Raw genomic sequence first — 23,483 nt, 5'->3', positions numbered from 1 at the left:
CGGATATTCATGCTGCGAGTTTGCAGCGAAATCAGCTGCGGATCCTGTACTGTGAAGCTCAATGGGTCCCATACACGCAGCGGATCCGCTGCCTGCATGGGACCCGGCCCCTTTAACCCCTGCGCCGCTGACCGCCCACAGCTTACAGCCCCGGCCCCCCTTAAACCCCTGCACCGCCCGATTGCCGGAACGCTGGGGGGGGGGGGGGGGGGGGGGGGGCGGCGGCGCGGCGATCGGGCGGTGTGGGGGTTTAAGGGGGCCGGAGCTGTAAGCTGCGGGCGTCCGGCGGCACAGGGGTTAAAGGGGCCGGGTCCTATGCAGGCAGCGGATCCGCTGCGTGTATGGGACCCGTTGAGCTTCACAGTACAGGATCCACAGCTGATTTTGCTGCAAACTCGCAGCATGAAAATCCGCTGCGGATCCTGTAGGTGTGAACGCACCCTAAGGGGTATTATTATTTTTGCATTAATAGATTGCCCACCCATAGCTTTCCAATATCAATCTATTACGGTTTTTGCACAGTTTTGCTGTTTTTCTAGGCACACTCACCCCACTAAACGCATAGAATCATCATATCTCAGTCCAACCCGACACCACTCCCTGTTCCTGGCCCCCACCATCCTTGTCAGGATCACGTGTCCTCCCTCTCTTCAATGGACTGGGTTATGGCTTCTAACCCTGCCCACTGAAGTGAGGAGGTGAGGAGGGACCACTAATTACTGTTTGGCACCGTCTCCCTCTCTGGCAGCAGGCCTCCCCCCCCAAATGCTCCCCTTACTGCCTCCTCCTCCCACAGCCGCCCACGGCTCCCCCTACTGCCTCGATCCCCCCACAGCTCACCCCTACTGCCCCAGCTCACCCGCAGCCAGCCGCCCCCCCCCCACCTCCTCCGCAGCTCACCAGTGGCTGCCCCAAGCTCCCCCTTTCTGCCTCCCCCACACACAGCTCACCCGCGGATGCCCCGTGCCTCCCCACACACACACAGCTCACCCGCGGCCGCCTGAAGCTCCCCCTTACTGCTACACACACACCCCGCGCAGCTCACCTGCGGCCACCTGAAGCTCCCACGGACTGTGCCCCTCCCGCCAGCACTTAACCATGGCTGTCCGCAGCCCCCCATTTCCCCCCCCCCCCCGAAAAACCTGCCTCAACTCTGCTATCCTACAAACTCAACTCTGCTACCTCACGTCCTTAACTCTGCTATTTCACTACCTCAATTCTGCAATGGGAAATGTAGTTTCCTAGTCAGCGCCATCTTGGATTTAAAAAAACTTGTAACTCAGGAACGGTGGCAGCTAGAAAGATGGGAGACTGTTCAAAACACTCGGGGATTTGCTGAGTAAGACCAGCTAGGTTTGGGAGCAATTTTTTTTTTTTAGCCCTTGGGGAGAATACCCCTTTAAGTGTATTATTGATGTCAGCATAATCCAATTTCCATTTTTATGTTTAACCCCCTCCCACCACTGAATAGTTAATTGACTGTATCCATGTTTTCCAGGACTCCCTAAGGCAGCATCCAGCTTCTCCAGCCTCTGGGAGTCAATTGCTGAGTTTTCCGGATCGGAGAACTCTGCCAAACCCGAACAGTTCAGCAAGTTTGCTCAACACTATTGTGACCAAAAAGTTCAATTCTCCCAACCTTCATGTGCCACAAGGAGTTTTCATGTACCCTAAGAACTTGTCAGCTTCTTTTCCTTAAAGGGATACTCCAGAGAGAGAAAATTTCAAATCAATTGGTGTCCATTATACAGCTTTGAAAATTACTTCTGTTTAAAAATCTCAAGTCTTCCAGTACTTATCAGCTGCTGTATGTCCTGCCGGAATTAGTCTATTCTTTCCAGTCTGACACACTGCTCTCTGCTGCCACCTCTGTCTGTGACAGGAACTCTCCAGAGCAGGAGTGGTTTTCTAGAGGGATTTGCTTTTGGTAAACAGTTCCAGACAGGGGAGGGCATTCAGAGTAAATATGATATATACCACTTCCTGCAGGGCATACTGCGTGGTACCAGGTGTCCTGTGGATAGCTCATCAGTCCCATTTTGCTCAAAACTGCCACCCCCCTTGCAGCATTTAAAGGGGTTGTCCAGCAAAAACCTTTTTCTTTCAAATCAACTGGTATTAGAGTTAACAAAGATTTGTAATTTACTTCTATTAAATCTCAGGTCTTCCCATACTTATTAGCTGCTGTATGTCCTGCAGGAAATGTTTTATGTTCACTCTGACACAGTGCTCTCTGCTGACATCTCTAACGGTCGAGAGCAGGAGAGGCTTTCTATGGGGATTTATAGAAAACCTCTCCTGCTCTGAAGAGTTCCTGTCCAGGCCAGAGATGTCAGCTGAGAGCACTGTGTCAGACTGAAAATACAACATTTCCTGCAGGACATACAGCAGCTAATAAGTATGGGAAGACTTGAGATTTTTTAATAGAAGTAAATTACAAATCTAGATAACTTTCTGACACCAGTTGATTTGAAAGAAAAAGATTTTCATTGGATAACCCCCTTAAAGAGGTTGTCCATTTTTTTTCTTATTGGATAAGGGAATAATTTGTAACCTGTCCCTTAGTTTTTTTTTTTTTTCTGTTTATCGCCTCTGTCTCTCTAGACATCCTCTTGCTGCGTCTTGGATTTGTTTACATAAACAATACAGGGGTCAGCCGTGACATAACACATCTGCAAGCCTGTGGCTCCACCCACTCTATTCATTGGCAGGAAATGTCTGTCTTCCGACAAGTGTCTTTTGAGCAGCATGGTGGCTCAGTGTCTGCCAATTACTTATATTAACAAACTAACTAGTTTTTAAATATTTTATCTCTTGTAGGACTACAAACACCAGCACACATGTACATGTTAGGAGTTGTAGTCCTGGATTACATATTTACTACAGTAGCCATCCTATAGGTGTGTGTGGGGGGTATCAGTGAGCCAGAATTCTGTTGCAAGTTTCCCTCAGCAAGAAATAGAATGGTGACTGATATGAGGTGAAGTATTATCTTTCCTCTCCATAATACACACAGCAGTACTACTGCCCTAACACTGTACATCTTTACAGTATAACACTATAGGGGAAGATTTATGAAAGCCTGTGCAGAAGAACAGTGGAGCAGTTGCTCATAGGTTTCCCATATGAATCTGGTTGCTAAGATCTGACTGGTTGCTATGGGTGACTGTTTCCCTGTTCCTCTGCACAAGTTTTGATAAATCACCCCCCATAGTTCCTGTATTAAAAGGACAACTCCGTCCAAAACTATTTTGTTATTACTTACAGAAAGTTAGACAAATTTCTAATGTACATTAATTATGGGAAATGCACATATATGGCTATTTCCCTTAATTTAGTAGATCAGGGAGAATTTAGATTCTCTAAAAAAATATGACGTCACGAACCGGGGTTGTAATTACAATGGATCGCCTGCAGGGGTGCACTATATATAGAAGTCAATGAGTACCATTGACTTCTATATATATAGTGCGCCCCTGCTGGACACTCCATTGAAATTACAATGGATGTGTATGTACATGTAATACAGTATACAGTGTTTTTGATGTATACAGTATACAGTGTCCTTGCTCCCCAAAGTATTCCATAAATGTAATCAATCAGTACATAACAGTAAGCACGCCGCCGCCGCTACCGAACGCCCGACGCTCTGTACTACGCTCATCTACTACTCTCAGAGAGAGTAGTAGCTGGGTTCTATCGCCGCTGCTGCGCGCAGGGGGAGCCACTCATCACTCTGCAGCTATCATCCCCATCCTCCTCCGGCCAAACTTTACTCTATGTGATCGCTGAATCCCCGCCAGCGCCGCTCTCCGATCACGCATGCCGGCCGGAGACACCAGGAAGCATCGGGAGCCGGCATGCGTGATCGGAGAGCGACGCCGGCGGGGATTCATCGATCACATAGAGTAAAGTTTGGCCGGAGGAGGAGTGCTTATAGCTGCTGCAGAGTGATGAGCGGCTCCCCCTGCGCCCATCAGCAGCAGCATCAGCGGCGATAGAACCCAGCTACTACTCTCTCTGATGAGAGTAGTTGAGCGTAGTCCAGAGCGGCGGTTCAGCGGGCGTTCGGTAGCGGCGGCGGCGTGCTTACTGTTATGTACTGATTGATTACATTTATGGAATACTTTGGGGAGCAAGGACACTTGCTCCCCAAAGTATTCCAGAAATGTATTCAATCATTCATCCATTTTAATGGAGTGTCCAGCAGGGGTGCACTATATATAGGAGGTCAATGGTACTCCATCCATTGTAATTACACCCCCGGTTCAGGACGTGATCTCTTTTCTTTAGAGAATCTGAAGTCTCCCTGATCTACTAAATTAAGGGAAATAGCCATATATGTGCATTTCCCATAATTAATGTACATTAGAAATTTGTCTAACTTTCCGTAAGTAATAACATATTAAAAAAGTTTTGGTCGGACTTCTCCTTTAAAGTGCTTGAAAAAGCACTATATTGTAATCCGTATTCTTCTGCCAACCCGAACTGCTTTGCTCACAGACTCTGTTCAAACTGCGTTTGGTAGCACTTGGCGGTGACAGGTGTGCTATTTATTTTTGGTTCAATCGAATGTCGTTTTAACGTTTAAAGACCCCTAATTTCCCATAAGAAATAATGGCCACAATGTAAACGTGAACAGCCAATCACAGCACATATTCAAATAGCTGAAATATAGCAGCCAATAAAAATTCTAAGGTCTCTTCAATCAATGCTTACAATATCCACATGTCCACTATTGGCCAATAAAGGATGTGGAAGAGGAAAGGTCCTTAAAGATTGTCTCACTGACATTGTTTTACCATTATAAGTTGCAGAGCTGAGTCGGTGATGTTATAAAGGGACAGTGCATAGCTTGCTCTTAAAAGCACAGTACCAAAGACCTAAGTCTCTTTTAAAGGGACAGTATATAGGTCACTCTTAAAGGGGTTGGCACCAAAGTTGCTCTTGAGGGAAGGGGAATCAAGGGTTAAAAAAAGGGAAGTTACTGTTAAAGGGGCGCTCTATTCAAGCACTATGTATTTCCCTGGGAATGCAAAGTTTATATAGCTCCAAGCTATTCTATTCACTCCTGGTCTCCTCCATGTCCTGCTGCAGTTTTTAATTGGCTCAGATGTTAGCTCCTCCTACAGGGTTGTAACTAAAGGAATGTGGCTGCATAACCCCACCCACCTGATAACTCCGTTTCCTCACTGGCAGGAACAGAAAGGGAATGTGACATCACCGGAAGTAAAGACACAGGCAGGAGCGGTCATGTGACTAAGCCTGAGAATGCAAAAAGCTCTCAAGCGAAAAAATAGAAGTGTATGTAATATATGCAACACTTAAACTAGCATTGCACTGACCTTTATTGAAAAATCCCTGACAACCCCAAAAAGTTTTGACTGGTGGTGTGTGTGAAATAATGCCACATCATGGATAGTCAATGCTTTTTATAAACACTTTATTTAAAATACAAGTCATCATAAAATAAAATGGACATTTTCTCTATCGTCTCAGCATTGAGAACATGACACAATTTATGTCTTCAGTTAAAACAGAAGTTTTTTTTTTTTTAATGTTCTGCATCACCAGGCCGTGTGAAGACAGGAGGCAAAGTCTGGTAAATATTCCTTTATTTTGGTCACCATAAAATTCAACAGGTGCTGATCAAACATTGAAACTATTGGACCAGCAGAGAAAGAAAAACTACTCTAAGGGTACGTGCACACTATGGAATTTCCATGGAGACTTCAAGTGGATTCCGCCAGGCGGCCAAAGAATTGAAATGTTAAAGGGAGACGGGGATATACATACACGCAGCGGAATTAAAAATATGCTGCAAGTATGTACACTCGTACAGGATTGCAGCAGATTTCACACGGAGAGTTTCACTGCGATCCTGTATATATGTGAATCACCCAGTTTGCATAAAACATCTATCTTGACTCTAGAGCGAAGGATTAAAATAAGAGTTCATGATTAATGGTAAGAAGCCCCTATAGACTTTCATTGAACAGCAGCACTAAGGCTAAACTGTATTTTCCAGATTTATAACTAGGAAAAGCCAACCAAACAACATAAACCAACCAGCAAACTGAGGACCAGTGAATAATAAAAATTAAAAAAAAAAAAAACAACATGTACCTTTACAGTTTTTATTTTTTAGTGCAAGTACTGCATGGCTTACCATTAGAGATGAGTGAATCTACATTATTAGCGAAGCCCTACATTCAGGTGCCGCCTTGTCATCTGGCTGCTTTTGAACTCGACTCCAGGTGCCTGGAAAAGCTGGATGCAGTCCGGGAAGAAGTTCCCCAGGACTGCATCCAGCTTTTCCACACACCCAAAGCAGAGCTGCCGATGGACAAGTGAATTCTTGAGGCTCACTGGCACAGCTGGGTGGGATAGCAGATATCTTACCTTCATAGAGTATATGCCCTCCTGTCTCTTCGTTGAAGAAAGGACAATAAACAGTATCCAACATTACCGCTAGAGATGAGCGAATTTACAGTAACAACTAATCAAAGCGCTATCTCTGCAATCCATTTATCAGCCTGCTGCCTTTTAACTCACTGCCACTCTGTGCTCCTCCTCACCAGGTGCTGGGTAAAGCTGGATCCAGTCCTGGGAAACTTCTTCCAGTTTTCCAGGACTGGATCCAGCTTTTCCCAGCACCCAGAGAGCTGAGAAAGCGCTTTATTATGAAATCTTTAAAATTACCGCTGCTCCAACTCAAGCGTCAATATTAGAGTCGAGCGAACTTACAGTAAAAATATGGTGAATCGCTTTGTTAGCTCGTCAGTCGGCTGCCTTTGAAGTTTGTGCCACTCTGCTCTGGGTGCTGGGAAAAGCTGGTCCAGTCCTGGGAATCTGAAAGAGTTTCCCAGGACTGGATCCAGTTTTTCCAGGCACACTGGGAGGAGCAGCAAAAACTTCAAAAGGCAGCAGGCTGATAAGTTGACTGCCAAGCTAACAAAGCGATTTGCTTCATTTTTACCGTTTACTCATCTCCAATCATTATTTCTTTTTTTTAATACAGATGAAGCAGAGCAGATTTTGGCCAATATATATGAAAAGTAGATACCCTCTGTAAATATATTGCTTTCTGTATGTTCGCAATCCTGCCTGTGTTATAGGCCAATGTCTTCTGTCTGATGGTCAGAAAGCTAAAAGGGGTAGTGCGGTGCAACATTTATTCATTAAATAACACACATTACAAAGGAGGACCACCGGAGAAGTCAACCACCAAAGAAGCTCCCTGCGAACAGCAGGGGACAGGAGGATCTTCTTGTGGAGAGACAGAGGGGACCTGTCCCACTGAGACAGAATCGCCCGCTGCAGAGGGCGTGAATGAAACTGAGCGAAGGGGATCGCCTCGAAAGAGGAGACCATCTTACCCAAGACTCGCATGCAAAGGCGAATCGAACAGGGGCGGAGCAGAGAGACTGACGACTTTGTTGGGAGGAAGGAGGACGCGGGCCGTCTCTGTGTTGAATAGCATCCCGAGAAACTCCATAGAGCGGGAGGGAAGATTTTTGGTAATTGATCACCCAACCGAAATCGGTCAAGAGATAGAGTGTGATCTGAAGGCTGCACAAAGTGTCCTGTTTGGAGCGGCCCTTTACCAAGAGGTCGTCCAGGTATGGCAGGACAGCCACCCCCTTTGACCGAAGCAGAGCCATCAAAGGTGCAAGGATCTTGGTAAAGACCTGAGGCGCCGTGGCGAGCCCGAAGGGCAGGGCAACGAACTGGAAATGTCCAGAACCGACGGCAAAACGTAGGAAACGTTGATGAACCGCCAAAGGCGAACAAACCTGTTCAACCGTTTCAAATCCAGGATAGAACGGACCGAGCCGTCCTTTTTGGGGACTGAACAGATTGGAATAGAATCCCTGGAAGTGCTCGGAGGGGGGAACTGGGACCACAACTCCTTGAGCTAGGAGATTCTAAACCGCCCGAAAAAGCTCGGAAAGCCGTGCCGAAGAGCGTGGGAGATTTGATGGAAAAAAGCGAGGCGGTGGAATGCACACAAACTCGATTTTGTACCCTGGAGGACACCACCTCCCGAGCCCACACATCGGACACATGGGCGAGCCAAATCTCCTTGAAGGAGAGCAGACGACCCCCTACTTGAGGGAGAGACCCGAGTGGGGAAGGACCCTCAGGAAGAAGACTTGGGGGCAGGACCCTTAGAAGGGCGAGAACGGGGCTGCCAGGAGGGGCGGGGTTTGAAGGAGGGCTTCCTAGAAGGAGCTGGAGGCGTATCCTTAGCTGGGCGACGACGTGCCGGAGGCTCAAAGGAGCGGAAACGGCTGGAACGCCTGGGAGGCTGAGGGCGCCGGGATCGGTTTTGAGGAAGCAAGGAGCTCTTCCCATCCCCCCCCCCCCCCCCGTAGCGTCCCAGATTATTTTATCCAGCCGCTCCCCAAAAAGTCTGTTTCCTGCAAAGGGAAGAGAAGTCAGAGCCTTCTTGGAGGCGGCGTCAGCTGACCAGCATTTTAACCAGACAGAGCGTCGGATGGCTACAGAGTTTGCCAGGGCCCACGCAGACAAACGAGCAGCTTCCTGAGAAGCGTCGCACAAGTATTTGGACGCATGTAGAATCTGTGAGGCCAGAGACAGGAGATCCTCACGCGGGGTGTCCAGGGAGAGGTCATGGACTAACTGCCTGGCCCAAGAGGAACAAGCCTTGCTGACCCAGGATGCAGCAAAGGTAGGACGTAGGGCCGAACCAGCTGCAACAAAGACAAACTTCGAAAAAGCGTCGATTTTCTTGTCCACCGGGTCAGTGAGTGAAGCACCATCTGCCAGAGGCAGAGTAGTTGACTTGGAAAGTCGAGAAACCGGAGGATCCACAGATGGGGGCACTGTCCGTGTAGTGACCAAGTCAGGGGAGAAGGGAAACAAAGCCTCGGCATGCTTAGAGGATGGAATCCGCCAGTCAGGGTGATCCACTCCTTGGCTAGGAGATCCTCAAAATCCTTATGGCTGGGAAAAACCAATGGCTGTCGCTTATGGCGACGGAAGGAAACACCACTCTTGGAGGTAGAAGAGGACTCTTCCTCAATATGTAAGGTGTCTCGCACTGCACGGATCAAGGGGTCAGAGTCAGAGGGGTCCCCCGAGGTGGCGGAGAGGGGTCGCTGGGAAGCGGAACCGCCTGCAGTGGATCTGGGAGGAGAAATGTCTGAGGAACACCTAGAGGGCGACCGTGAGACAGAGTCTAGGTCTCTTATGAGACCGTCCTCTGGAAGGGGAGTCAGGAGATACCCTGGAGGGTCCTGCTGCTGGAGGCGCCTGGGAGGGCAACCGCTCAATGGCATGGATCATGACCTGCGACAGCTTAGAGAGGTCACCGATCGCCTGGGACAGGGATCTAACCCACTCAGGAGAGGCTACATCTGAACCTGGAGGGGGGGCCTCCTGGGAAGTGGCACCAGGGTTAAGGCATAGCAGGCAGAGGGAACCAGGCTGACCACAGGGGAATTTCTTATTGCAACGAGCACACGCAAAGTGTGTCGCCACAGCCGCGGGAGCGAGCTGTCTAGGGGGGTCGTCCCGGGGACCAGACATGGTAGCTAGGGCTGTTAGCCTGGGGAGTGGAGGAGGGGAATATCACCCACTGGGTGAGCCTACCAGACCCTGGAGCTGCTGCCGCACTGGATGCTGGAGCTGGAGCTGCACTGGATGTTGGAGCTGAGGCACGCTGGAACTGCTGCACTGGAAGCTGTAGCTGGTGCACGCTGGAATAGCTGCACTGGATGCTAGACTGCTGCTGTGCACAGGGAGCTGAGGCTGCTGTATTGGCAGACAGTGATAACAGCAGGTGGCCACGAGCTGAAGCTGCTGCTGGCAAGAGGAGGAGGAAGGGAGGGGGCACAGGAAGAAAAGGTGGGGGCTACAGAGTAGCCAATAGGAGAAAGGGCTGTGGCGGGAAGAGCCAAAAAACGGGCGGGCGCCCCGCCCCCAGTGACGTCACTAGCGTGCGCCGACGCGGCCTAGCTCCGGCAGAAGCCGGGGCCTAAATTTGTGGGGCAGGTCGGCGGTAGCGAGACGGCGGCGCGGAGCGCCAAAAAACGCGACCGCCGAAGTCAAAAGGAGGAGAGAGGGGCCCCTGCGTGCTGCAGTGGCTCCGTGGGAACGAAAAGAGGTGGGCATCAGCCCAGCTAGGAGGGTGATGAGAAGGGGGAGCAGGAGGCAAGCTGTCCAGCTAGGACAGGTGATAGGGGAGGGAGGGCTGTGCTGCAGAGAAGTGTGCCCTGTGGCAATGGGGACTAGGGAGAGCAGGGAAGAGGCTACTGGTTACCCTAGCCAGGATGACCCCCCCCAAGGACAGGACTACTCACCTGTCCGGCGTCTTCGGGTGCTCGCAGGGTCACCCCCTCGGTAACCTTGCACCTGGGTGGGGTACCGGCATCCTGCCGCAGGGAGCTGGCAATGGGGGACGGGTGACCGGCGCATGGGAAGTGAAAACTTCCAGTGCACCCTCAGGAGGAGGCTACGTCTGGTGTGGCAGCCCACGCCGACGGTCCCCCTGATAACCTAGGAAAGAAGAAAAAGAAATAAAACTAAAATAATAAAGAGGTTCGTGTCACCTGTGTCTACCTCCTACGGACACTAGACTAAAACTGAGTTAGCCTGGTGCCTGTAGGAGGGGTATAGCCTGCCAGGCGGAGTCACTTCTTCTTCTGTCTAGTGTCGCCTCCTAGTGGCAGTAGCTTATACCCACTGGTGCTGTGTCCCCCAATGACAGGCACAAGAAAAATGTGTTTCACTGCACTACCCCTTTAATATCACACATCCTAGAAAGTGATAGGTCAGCTTCCCCTACATTAGATTTCTGTACAGTACTTGGCGTAGTGCACAGCGCTTACTTACTGTATGATTAACAGCCAAGCTATCTGAAAGATCGGTGACAAACCACATGAAATGTAGAAATACAAGGCAGGTTTTGGTTGCTGCATATACAATACTTTTGCAAGTGTGAACACCAGTGGCTCAAATGCAGAGTGATAGCAGAACACGGATTTACAACAATCATTTCTCTACAATGAGTATAGTGAGAGCTCCTATTCACCAGAAGTACCAGCAGACCAACAGCCTCATTCATATCCTTTTAATAGTGTTCTTTCAGAGACAAAAGAAAATTAAAGTTTAAAAAAAATCTTTTCCCAGATAAAATTCTTCTAAAACAAAAAAAAAAATGCATAAATGAACAGAAAATTATACAGACAGTAAAATATTAAAAAAAAAAAAATGCCCCAAGCCTTGCAAAGCATCTGCAAAGTCAATGTTAAAGTAACAGGGTGCTTCGGAGTTTGTCTGGACAGTTAAAATTTGAATTTGACATTTTGAACATTTAAAAATTCTTATAATATGTTGTGCAGCAAAAGACATAAAATAGCTTAAAACGGTCTCAATTGCCTATATATCAAATATGATTCCAGACTATAGGTAAAACAATTCTTGAAATCCACCCACAGTGAATTGCACATTAGTAGCGGGAAGCTGTTTGCTATGCTTACACCTAATCCACCGCCTACATGCGCCACATGTTAAGAGATTGACAATATATCCTTTAAAACTGTACCATATTAAAATAGCAGCATACGGCTTGTAATGCCTTAGAGATTTGTGTAGTCTTTGTGGACAGGTCCGTCATGTAGTAGTATCAGTTGTCCAGATGCCACTGCTGAGCGGGCGAACCGTCGCAGATTGCCATGGCGACGTATCCCTTATGACTGAGGGAGTCTATGAGCTTCAAGCATTGCCCGACCGAGACTTGATAGAGGCGGTTGTTTTTCTGGAGGAACAAAGTAGTTCTTACTAAATCTGGCATACAAGGAGCAATAAAAACCTCATACCTCATAAAGCTAGTCACAACGTGTGCTATTCCCGGAATGTCAGCCACATGCCCGAGCCAACCCATGTCCACTGCAGGCGTAATGAGAGGTTCCCAGGGCAACTAGCTGCGGGTTGAATCACTGCGACCAAGGATACACAATGCACTGGCACAACAACAACACAGGCATGACAGCTCTGGAATTTTTCTGATGGCAAATGGTTCGTGTGAAGGGGCACCAGGATAAATGCATCAAAACTAGAACTGGTCACAACTTTCAATTTGTAGAGAAAATAAAAATCAGAGGAAGAATGTGATGGTTTTCTATGGGTATGGTGAGTGTCCTATCAGTAGGGGTCCATCCCCTTGGATCCTCATCATTTATGAGAAAGGGGTTCCAGACAAACATGTGATCAGACGCACATGCTGTCGCTCTAACCAACTCAGGCCTGATGGAGATAACCAGGCTTGGCCATCTTCAAGTCCATCCATCTGAACGACATGGCAGCACTCTGATCGGGGGTCCTAACTGGTGGTAAGGAGTATACTTTGGTGGGAAAATCCTTAAAAGGAGAAGTTCGGCCAATATTTTTAATTAATTTTTAATATGGTATTAGTTATGGAAAGTTCGACAAATTTGTAATGTACATTAATTATGGGAAATGCACATTTACGGCTATTTCCCTTAATTTAGTAGATCATGGAGACTTCAAATTCTCAAAAATTCAGTGACGTCACGAATCAGGGTGTAATTCCAATGGAGTGTCCAGCAGGTGGCGCACCTTATATAGAATTTAATGAGTACCATTGACTTCTATATATATATATATATATATATATATATATATATATATATATATATATATATATATATATATATATATATATATATATATATATATATATATATATATATATATATATATAGTGCGCCCCTGCTGGACACTCCTTTGGAATCAATGGCTGTATAAATGTGCAGACTGACCTGTTCCATATACACTGTACTAGGATTGGGGATGTCCCTGGTACTACTCCCTCATCATCTGCTCATACTATAAGCAGATGATGGGGGAGTAGTACATTGTATAAATGTGCAGACTGACCTGTTCCATATACAGCCATTGATTCCAATGGAGTGTCCAGCAGGGGCGCACTATATATAGAAGTCAATGGTACTCATTGAATTCTATACATAGTGCGCCCCCTGTTGGACACGCCATTGGAATTATACCCTGATTTGTGACGTCACCGAATTTTTGAGAATTTGAAGAAGTCTTCATGATTAAGGGAAATAGCAGTAAATGTGCATTTCCCATAATTAATGTACATTACAAATTTGTCTAACTCTCCATAACTAATAACATATTAAAAAATGCTTTTGGCCGGAGTTGCCCTTTAAATTGTTTTAGCACAACATAACAAAATGTCGAAGTGTCTGAAGACTTCCCGAATGTATTATAAGTGTTCATAAATTAACAGCATATAGAATATACTTACACCAAACACCCATTGTTGCGACCCACCAGATCCATGACATTTCATCAGCCGGGGAGGATCTGAGGACCGTGTTTCTGACATATCCAAGCACAACAGATTACTCAGGATGAGCTCATGTTCTTCATTATATGTCCAGATCTGGAAATGTCATACAGATATATTATATATAATATTCTACGCTGCTGCTTCTTCTCCATTATAATGCATTCCAATCACTTTGCATATATTTGTATATGAAAAAATGCAGACCAGAGTGCATGGCAGGACCCATCTGGAAGGAACCACCACTGATGCTGAGGAGCTTTCCAATGTGTACACTTTATAGCAGGACATTGCTGTATGTGAACTCGTATTCTGATCTATTTCATGTCAGCTGATTATTATGACTGCTGGATGATTACTATTCATCTGGTGTTGGAATTACACATTACCTGGTCAGAATCATTGAAGTCACAATCTTTGACAACGACCAGCCCCGCCTTCTGACTAGGATGACCCTGGGCCACAAGACAACGGTTCGTCTGCATGTTGATGATCTAAAAATGAGAATGCTTTAAAGTTACACACTGTTTAGTATGACTGGTGCCAAATAAATTATAAGACATTTCCCATAGACATAGATAGTATATGTTATTTCTCTGTTGAAACGGAGTATCCAATACTGCAATCATGCAGCCTAGCTAACCGGAGAATTATGGAAAAAGGATTTGTGGTTTGTTCTCTTCCTTGTGAATGTCCCACAAAAAACAAGCCTTCATCCAGAAACATCAATTATAGCTATATGTGAGAATACATTTTTATATATATATATATATATATATATATCTCAAGCTTGGTACTTGCAAACAAACACTGAAAATAAAAATGTATTTATAGTTTTAAGTTACAAAAAAAAATATTTTTATTTAAGTGACAGGACTTAAAAACTGTATAAATTAATATAGTTGTACTCATAATAACCCACAGTAAAAAGTTACCATGTGATTTTCAGTGCCCTCTCATTCATACAGCGGACCGACTCAGTAACAAACTGACGTTTGAACTGATCCCATTTATTTGAATTTACAATCCATTATAATGGAAAACTGGAGGGGTCAATGGTCAGACTCCCATAATCAGCTAGATAGAGGATAACTTTGTCAGCTGGGAAAACCCCTTTACAGGGTTAATAAAAAAAGATCTCTTACAACTTACTTTTTGCAGATCTTCTTTATGTTTATTTCTGTCACTATTCCAGACAATTATAGCAGTAGATATTGAACAATTATCTTACCCTCCCACGTTGTAGGATTTTGGGCCTTTTCTGGCCTCTATTAACAAATACAGGTGGTTGGGCTTTGGCATTGGGACCAGAAATTTGCATCTCCGGATAAATATTGTCCAGATACCACTTAAAAGATTTGCAATTTAGCCTGTTCCTCAGAGCTACACGTTCACTGATGTCTCCATAGTCTCTGTTCCTGAGCTCAGGTCTGAGGGCAAAATACTGCTCCTGGTCAGAAAAGAAAGGGAGGATAAGTCACTGCAAAAACATCCAGATGCTTATACCATTTGTGGAACATTTAAAGTGACACTGTCACCCCCTTTGTGCCTTCTGACATCTCTACACAGGTGTAAAGGGTAAATTTAGCGGTTTTCATAACTTATTTCATATCATACATCATGGTGTTTGTTCAAGTAAAAAGTGTCCTTTTATCAACTGCAGATTGTATTAAGTGGGCGTGGCCTCGCGGCATTAGTGCCACTTAGCCATGCTCACAACGGTACAGTTGGCCCCGCCCCTCCCCGGCCATTGGAACAGGCTGGCTGAAAGGTCTAGACCCCACCCCCTTTACGTTGACATAACCATTAGCTTCAAGGGGGTGGGGCCAACGGTGTCGTTGTGGGCGTGGCTAAGTGGTGCCAATGCCGCGAGGCCACGCCCACTTAATACAATCCGCAGTTGATAAAGGGACACTTTTTACTTGAACAAATACCATGACGTATGATATGAAATAAGGTATGAAAAACGCTAAATTTACCCTTTACACCTGTGTACAGATGTCAGAATGCACAAAGGGGGTGACAGTGTCACTTTAAAGGGGTTATCCAGCGCTACAAAAACATGGCCACTTTCTTCCTGAGACAGCCCCACTCTTGTCTCCAGCTTGGGCGCGGTTTTGCTGCTCAGTTCCATTGAAGTGAATGGAGCTTAATTGCAAACCGCACCTGAGCTGGAGACAAGAGTCGTGTTGTCTCTGAAATAAAAGTGGCCAGGTTTCTGTAGCACAGGACAACCCCTTTAAGGGGTTGTCCTTGTCCCAAACCATTCATTCCATACTTTTTATCTACTCAGTCTCCTTCCCCCAGTTCTGAGCTGCTGCTTTCTGCTGAAGAGACAAAAAACTGTGTGTGAGTTGAGTTATTTTCTCCGTCTCCCTCCCCTTCCGAGACGGCAGATGTAAACAAGTCCCTATCTGCAACTTTGTGGCAACTTTGTAACTGACGGGAGGATTAAATCACAGTAAGTTCATCAGCAACTTGACCGCAGATTAATCTTGCCTGCATTACAAAGAAGCTTTAAAGTTGCAAATAAAGCCGTCCAGGGACTTGTTTACATCAGCTGTCTCAGCGAGGAGAGGGGAAGAAGGGGAGACGGACAGAACAGCTCACATACAGTTTTTTGTGTCTTCAGCAGAAAGCAGCAGCTCAAAACTGGGGGAAGTAGACTGAATAGATAATAACAAGTATGGAATGAATTCTTAGTCTTACCATGGGCAGCAACATATGAAAAGTTATGTTTGAGTGGCATACCCCTTAATTTTTCCTTTGATGATCCACTAATATTCCCAAAATGCTTAAAATGGGGCAAGCAACTATATCCCGTTATGTTATTCAGTCATGTGCTGGATGAAACTAATGGTTGGCCCTTACTGTGCTGTAAAAAGACCATTCAGTGTTTATAGTCGGTGTGTCATTATTTGCAGCAATGTTCCTAGTCCTTACAGAGTTTGTCTAGCTTGCATATTTCCCTATTTGGGTCACACATGCAGGATCTGCAGCAGATTTGATGCTGTGTTCCACCGATTACACAGATATCTGCAGCAGATCCTGCACATATAAATGAACCCTCAAAGCCAAAGATTGCCACAGTCAGCTGTAAATACTAGAAACATAGCAAATACCTTATAGTCATCCATCCATACATGTGCCAGTCGTAAGGAATTATGAGCCATAGTGTCATGGCCACCGGGCGATCCATATGGACGTCTTTTCCGGAATATATGCCCAACCCTTGAGCAAGGTACAATGAGAAGGCTCCCGCCACACATCCAGATCTGAAACAGGATGAGATTATATTATTAAAAACGCACGAGATCAACTACGCAAACCACCGACTGATGAATAGTAAACAGAGATTTCTATTAAATAAATATTTTCAGTTTTTAACAAAAAGCATATTATTCCCCTCTCCTTCCCCAACCTAATCTCTCTCGGGTATCGTCACCTATGCGGTAACGGTACTCTCGGTAGTAGCAACATCCCCATCGCTACTGACCATAGCTATCTTATCCTGTAGCCGCCATAGATTGCAAAGGTTTCAATATATGACTGGAAATAAGTGTTGTCAGGCCTGGATTTACTGTGACAGTAGAATATTATCATGGGGGTTGGATGGTCATATTGCTTACAAAGCAGCTTCTAAAAAATATCTTGCTAAAAAATGCTTGCATCTTATATTCAGGGGACAGGGTGGCCTAACAATGTCTAATGGTCGGGCACGGTGCCAATTCAGCACTTTGCCCAACCGCTGTGTGAACTCTGCAGCTGCTGATAGCTGCACAGTCCTCTACCTTCTCCTGCCAGCCACTGATAAGTGAGATCAGTGCTGGGCAGGAGAGGTATCCAGAGGCATCACCTCCAGATTGCTAAATTTCCCTGCTGGTGGTCTCTACACAGAAAATTTACCCCTAGACCACTGCTCCAACACATTTGGGCTAGGAGATTCAACTATATCTGAGTGTTTCCTTCAGACATAAACTGCCTACAGAGGACTGATCTGCAATCAGACACTGGCTGACAGCTGTGCGAGCCGGAGGCCGGGCAACATTGATTATTCATGAAGAAGAACAAGGAGGAGGAGGAGGAGGGATGAGGTGTGCTAGAGTGCAGTACAAATGCTGAGTCACAACTCCTCATTGACTCTTCTTTACAGTAGGAGACCTGAGATTGCGCATAATCCACTCCACAGACATATTATCAAACAGTACCATACTGACAAGACCCAGACTACTGCACACTGTCAGCACATTAGGTAGGGCCCAGGTGCTGAAAGAGTCCCTTTAAATACAGCCCCATGACTGACTCGTTGGGACCACAGGACCGCCCTCATGACTAGTTGGAATGAATTAGCATACACTGAGGGAATAAAATTAGGTGCTTTGCAGCCTGGGACTCAGGAAGCACAAATATGCTTGGACACTACTTTGGAGCTTTACTAACAATGTGTCTTAGATTTTAGATGAGATGATGGGTTTCCCTCTAAGCACATTTGATGCCAATGGGGCATATCCCCACCGGTTTGTTGGCCATTATCTTACACAGCAACTTAACATCTAAACCACAGGTGCCGAACTCAGTCTCTCAAGCTGTTACAAAACTACAATTCCTATCATGCCTGGTCAATGTTAAAGCTTTGGCTGTCCACGATGGGAATGGTAGTTTTCCAACAGTTGGAGGGCCTGAGTTTCACACCTGTGGTCTAGACTAATAAGAGATATAGGGCATTAAGAGTCAGGGCCAGCAGGTTCCTTATTCTCGAGTCGATCCAAATCCGAACTTTCGGCATTTGATTAGCGGTGGCTGCTGAAGTTGGATAAAGCCCTAAGGCTATGTGGAAAACATGGATATAGTCATTGGCTGTATCCACGTTTTCCAGACAACATTAGAGCTTTATCCAACTTCAGCAGCCACCGCTAATCAAATACTGAACAATCGGGTTCGGATGGACCCGAACCTGGTTCACTCATCTCTAGTCCTTTCTTATCAGGAACAAGTCATTGTATACACTCTATGAAAACACCACAAGTTCCTCAAATTTTACAAATGTAGAAAAGGCTTGCCATGAAGATCAGATGACGACAATCCTCGCTGTCAGAGAAGGAAACATATACGATCAACAACTTCAAACTAATTTTAAGAAAATGCCAGTGAAAGTACAAAAAATAAATAAAAAACTGAAGAGTTGTGGGTAATGGATCACACATGGTCGTCTGAACTTTGGGGTAATTTCGCAATAAAACAAATTGTTACAGCATAAAAAAAAACAAAAAAAAAACAATATGCCATATATGGGGAAAATATGCTAAAAAGATTGTAAGTTATGCCTCTGTATAGTGAAAGGAAACATCAGGCACATGTACAGAAAGACATGGATTTAAAAAAAATAAATAAAAAAATAAAAAAATAATAATATATATATATTACACACACACATACATATATGTCTTTCTGTACATGTGCCTGATGTATATATTTATTATATATAGCTAGCTTTATACATTCAGAAATGGACTGAACGATGTCACTCCTATTCTACATTCAATCTATTAAAATCAATGGACCTGGCATGGATACACAAAGGGACAACACAGGCAGGCATACCATTCTTTTACATCATGATGTGAACGGTCTCACAAGAGTTTTTCCCTACTTACCCGAAATGAAATTTCCAGATTTTCTCCACCCCAGATGTCCATGCCACTGTCATATTGTCCCAGTGTATTAAAATACTCTCTGTCCATTGCAAAAAGCCCCCCAGCCATCGTAGGAGATCTGGAATACAGGCAACGCACATGTTATCAGTAGATCAAGCACATAGAGAGAACTTATAATTGAAGGTGTAGCCGAACGTTAAAGGGGTCATTGGGAGTTTAACAAAAAAAAAAAAATTAACTTCTTTCTTCATGAAACAGCACCACCCTTCTCCATGGGCTGCACCTGGTAGTGAAACTCTGCCTTATTAAATAGCATAGGACTGAGCTAATCCCTGACAACAGGGGCGCCATTTTTAGAAGGAATTTGTAATTTTTTTGTTTTGTTTTAAAGAACCATTCTTTTGTTTTTTTATTCCCTCTCCTGCTGCAGGCTGACATGTATCCTTACCATTGATGACTGGTTTCCATGTAAGTATATATGTCAGTCTGCATGGGGGGAAAGATTACAAAAAAAAAAAAAACTGCCCTGCTTCTTTAAAGTGGTTGTTCACCAAAATGTTTTTTTCTTTAAAATCAACTGGTGCCAGAAAGTGCCAGAGATTTGTAATTTGCTTCTATTGGAAAATCTCAAGTCTTCCCGTACTTATCAGCTGCTGAATGTCTTGCATGAAGGGGTATTTTTTAATCAATCTAGGGAGCAGTTTTCTATGGAGATTTGCTACTGCTTTGGACAGTTCCTGACATGGACAGAGGTGGCAGCAGAGAACACTGTTCAGACTGGAAAGAATACACCACTTCCTGCAGGACACACAGCAGCTCATAAGTACTGGAAGATTTTTTATTAGAAGTAAAATTACAAATCTCTGGCACTGGTTGATTTGAAAGAAAACATTTTTGGGGGTGAACTACCCCCTTTAATGTCACATAAACCCCTTTACATCAGTATTATACAGTCATGTACAGTTTCTCCTGCAGTAGGTCAGTGCCGTTCTACAGAAAATGTGAGGTTTATCGGAGAATAACATAGAAGGTCAGAAGTCTAAGCTACATAACTGAATCCAACTGAATCCACATGATAGAAGAGATTTCCATGTGCCAGCCGTTTATCCTGCCGACCTATATTACCAAGGACTTCATTTTTAACAATAAATATAAGTTTAATTGAGACTTGTGAGGAGGATACAGAACAGATGAAAGCTCCTAGCGTCTTATGTCTTCTGGGAAGTTTTTTTCTTTTTTTGGAAACTTTAAATAAAAAAAATAAAAAATCACTTCCATATTGAAGCAGCGAATTTATAGCGCTACAGATTGGCCGCCAACAAAAACCACATAACTTTTTCCAATAAACAATCCAGCTAATAGACTCAAATACTATTCATTTCTTGGTCAAATTAATCCTTCAGATTGTCGATAGAGAAAGCCAGGTCAAGTGTTCCCGTTACTGAAGCTCTCTGCCAGGACTCTGCTATGAGAGCCGCTGGCGGCCTGTGGGAGCCCAGTACTCTATACTTCTAGGACACAGAGTACAAAGGGAGTTATGACAAGAATCCAATAATAAGGCTTCTTATGTTGCACGGCTTTACAAGAGGAAAACAAATTTAGAGTCTGACTACTACAGTGGACGCCTTATGTTATTGTGCTCGATTGTTTCTTACTTTGCCAATTACTACAAAATACCATTCTGTGTTATGTAAGCTGGAGGCCGGATTATACTGTCTACATTACACAATAGCAACAACAGACCCATAAAGTCTAGTGTAGAGATGGCCATACACTTTCAATAACAGATTCGTAGGACGTAGAGCTCTGGTGGGAGGTGGCTTGTCTCTTCAAAAACAAAGGGGGTCGGGCACTGATATTCCATCATGCCTGACATCATCTGTCAGGGTCTCAGGAGAACCCTCCCCCCCCCCCCCCCCCCCCCATACACTTTATACTAACGGCCAAATCTGTTGTGAGCTTTATCAGCTGAGCTGACATAAGGATAAAGTATATGCTGCCCAGGCACAGAACATAAACAGCCTATTCTTACCTCTCTGCACTCCCCTCAGTGTCCTCCTGTGTCATCTTCGGTCCATGGCTGAATGATCCTGCCTTCACTTCCAAGACAGACTCATCTGGCAGTGACAGCCCGCTCAGCCAATCTCTTCCTGAGAGAGGACAGCACCACAGCCAGCAAAGATGACATAGGAGGGCACAGGGGGAGCACAGGGTGGTAAGAATAAGCTGTTTGTTATGTTGAAATAAGACTTTAATTCTTTAAAGGGGATCGGTCAGCTGTAATGCATGTTCCAATCTGCTCACAAATAGCTGGTAGGATGGAGACACATGGTACATTTCACATAACTGTGATTCCAGAATGTAGAAAAATGCTTTTATTAGATAGTAAAAAGAGTCAGAGGCTTTCCTGAGCTCCTGGAGTGCAGCAAGTTGTTACACCTCCTTACTCCCCCTCTCATACATGATCTTGCTTGGGCAATAAAGTAGGGAGGGGTCGAGAGAATACATTCCTGCTTGCAGCTATTCAGGAGCTTGGGAAAGCCTCAAGAATCAAAGCATTTCTCAACATTCTGGAAGCACAGACAGATACTAGAAAGGTACCATGTGTCTCCTTGATTTAACAGCTATCTAATAGTGTCAGCTGTTTGATACATGAATTTTAGCTAACAGATTCCCATTAAGTCCATGGGGGGAGATTTATCGAAGGGAATAAAATATCCACTGGTGTTAACTGCCCGCTGCAACCAATCACAGCTCAGCTTTCAGCTCTGGTAAAATGAAAGTCGAGCTGTGGGCAGTTTACACCAGTGCATATTTTACATCCTTTGATAAATCTGGGCCCATGTGTGCAAAAACTGAAAACCAAACCTAAAACTTTTACCGAAATGGAGCAGTGAATCCATCGGGACCTTCCAGTTCAGACAGGGGCACTGGGTCCCACTTAAAGTGAAGTCCCCAGTTGAATCCACCCCGCACAACAGGGGACGAGCTGTACATTAAGGTGTCAGCACTGATTATGTCAATAACGGGACACACCACGGTCTTGGGGTTTTCCTTGATAGGAGCGAGTAGAGGCTGTAACCACATCTCATTGACCTCACAGTGACTGTCCAGGAACACCAGAACATCACCTAAGAGTGAATCAGAAAAATATTACATCTTTAAAATGTGACATTGAAAATATCCAGTGGCGTCTGTGGGAGCAGGCAGGAGCTAGAAGAACACTGGGGAGTGTACACATGTATAACATTTATATTTTTACACTTACCTATCATTAAAACAAACTTCTGACATGTCATAGCAACATGTCAAAGTTTGTATCTGTCGGGGTCCGGGTGCAGACACCCCCTGCGGTCATTACAATGAAGCGGCAGATGCATGCAGCAGTGCGCACTCTGCCTTTTTATCTCTGTCTCAATGCTACAGTAGTAGTCGATGGAATTATAATGGAGCCATGTAGAACTTCCAGTAATCGCTGTACCAGAAGTTCTATAGGGTTCCATTATAATTCTGTTGACAGCTACTTTAGCATTGTGACGGAGAAAAAGAGGCAGAAATAGGCTCAGTAAGCAAGCACCGATCTAGCAGACGGGCGCTCGCTTACATTAGTTATCAGGCCGTGTAATAGGGCCCTTACTCCGGCCCATCCATGTCTTACATCAATAGCTATTAATAGCAAAGGTGCTAATGCAATGACAAGGCAAAGGGGATGGAGTAAAGGGGTGTCAAACTACAATACCCATCATGTCTGGGGAGCCAACGCTTCAGTTGCCTATGTATGATGGGAATTGTAGTTCTGCAACAGCTGGAGGGCCGCAGTTAGACACCTGTGGTGTTGATTCCTACCTGTAGCATGAGAAGCTCCCACCATCCTCCCGCGAATAAGCCCTTCTCTCTGTTTGTTCCGCACCAGTTTCACCTTGTTGGGAAGGTTTTCCTTTATGTAATCATCCAATGACTCCTTCAAGTCATCTGACAAAAGAAAAGTAGATGATGGCTAAGAGACAGGTATGATATGTTTAATCCCCCTACTGACCATCTGCCCATGTCCGCTTTACTGAGGGAGACACAGAGCTGACAGATTCCCTTTAAACATCCACAGTACAAAAAAAAAAAAAAGTTCTTTAAAAGGGACTATTGTGATTTCTGATCTCCATGGTGGTTCTTACCTAGATCGCTGTCATCGTCCACCAGTACGATCTCCTGTAACAGATTGGGCGGTGTGCGGTCTAACACACTATGAATGGTTCTCAGAAGAGCAGAAAAGGCTTCATTGTAGAAACAAATCACAATGCTGGCGAGGGGCAGTTCTGTGGGGTAAATCCTTTTAGCACACCTGCCAACAGTAATACTGACAGTCAGTGCATGCTAGAATCATAAATAAGACATTTCAGTACTTTTTGTAAGATATGACTATGGGACATCTAGTGGTTGTGCACAGCAGCTGTAAGGAAGGTGGTGCTCAA

General features: G+C 45.1%; 1 protein-coding gene across 1 annotated transcript in view; it reads right to left on the bottom strand.

Moving 5' to 3' along the window:
- Window positions 1-5,426: 5,426 nt before the first annotated feature.
- The window catches only part of GALNT11 (polypeptide N-acetylgalactosaminyltransferase 11), a 30,803-nt gene continuing 12,746 nt past the window's right edge, over window positions 5,427-23,483 (bottom strand). The window contains exons 4-12 of the mRNA XM_069958861.1: window positions 23,187-23,353; window positions 22,864-22,989; window positions 21,899-22,148; window positions 19,018-19,135; window positions 16,486-16,638; window positions 14,595-14,813; window positions 13,753-13,857; window positions 13,322-13,459; window positions 5,427-11,785 (exon numbers count right to left, since the gene is read on the bottom strand). Of these exons, the coding sequence (XP_069814962.1) occupies window positions 11,654-11,785; window positions 13,322-13,459; window positions 13,753-13,857; window positions 14,595-14,813; window positions 16,486-16,638; window positions 19,018-19,135; window positions 21,899-22,148; window positions 22,864-22,989; window positions 23,187-23,353 (1,408 nt within the window). The 3' untranslated portion in view covers window positions 5,427-11,653. The remainder of the gene's footprint in view (window positions 11,786-13,321; window positions 13,460-13,752; window positions 13,858-14,594; window positions 14,814-16,485; window positions 16,639-19,017; window positions 19,136-21,898; window positions 22,149-22,863; window positions 22,990-23,186; window positions 23,354-23,483) is intronic.

Source organism: Dendropsophus ebraccatus, chromosome 2 (assembly GCF_027789765.1).
Source record: "Dendropsophus ebraccatus isolate aDenEbr1 chromosome 2, aDenEbr1.pat, whole genome shotgun sequence".
Taxonomy (NCBI): Eukaryota; Metazoa; Chordata; class Amphibia; order Anura; family Hylidae; genus Dendropsophus; species Dendropsophus ebraccatus.
The sequence above is the reverse complement of the archived record's forward strand: the minus strand, read 5'-3'. Positions and strand labels throughout refer to the sequence as shown.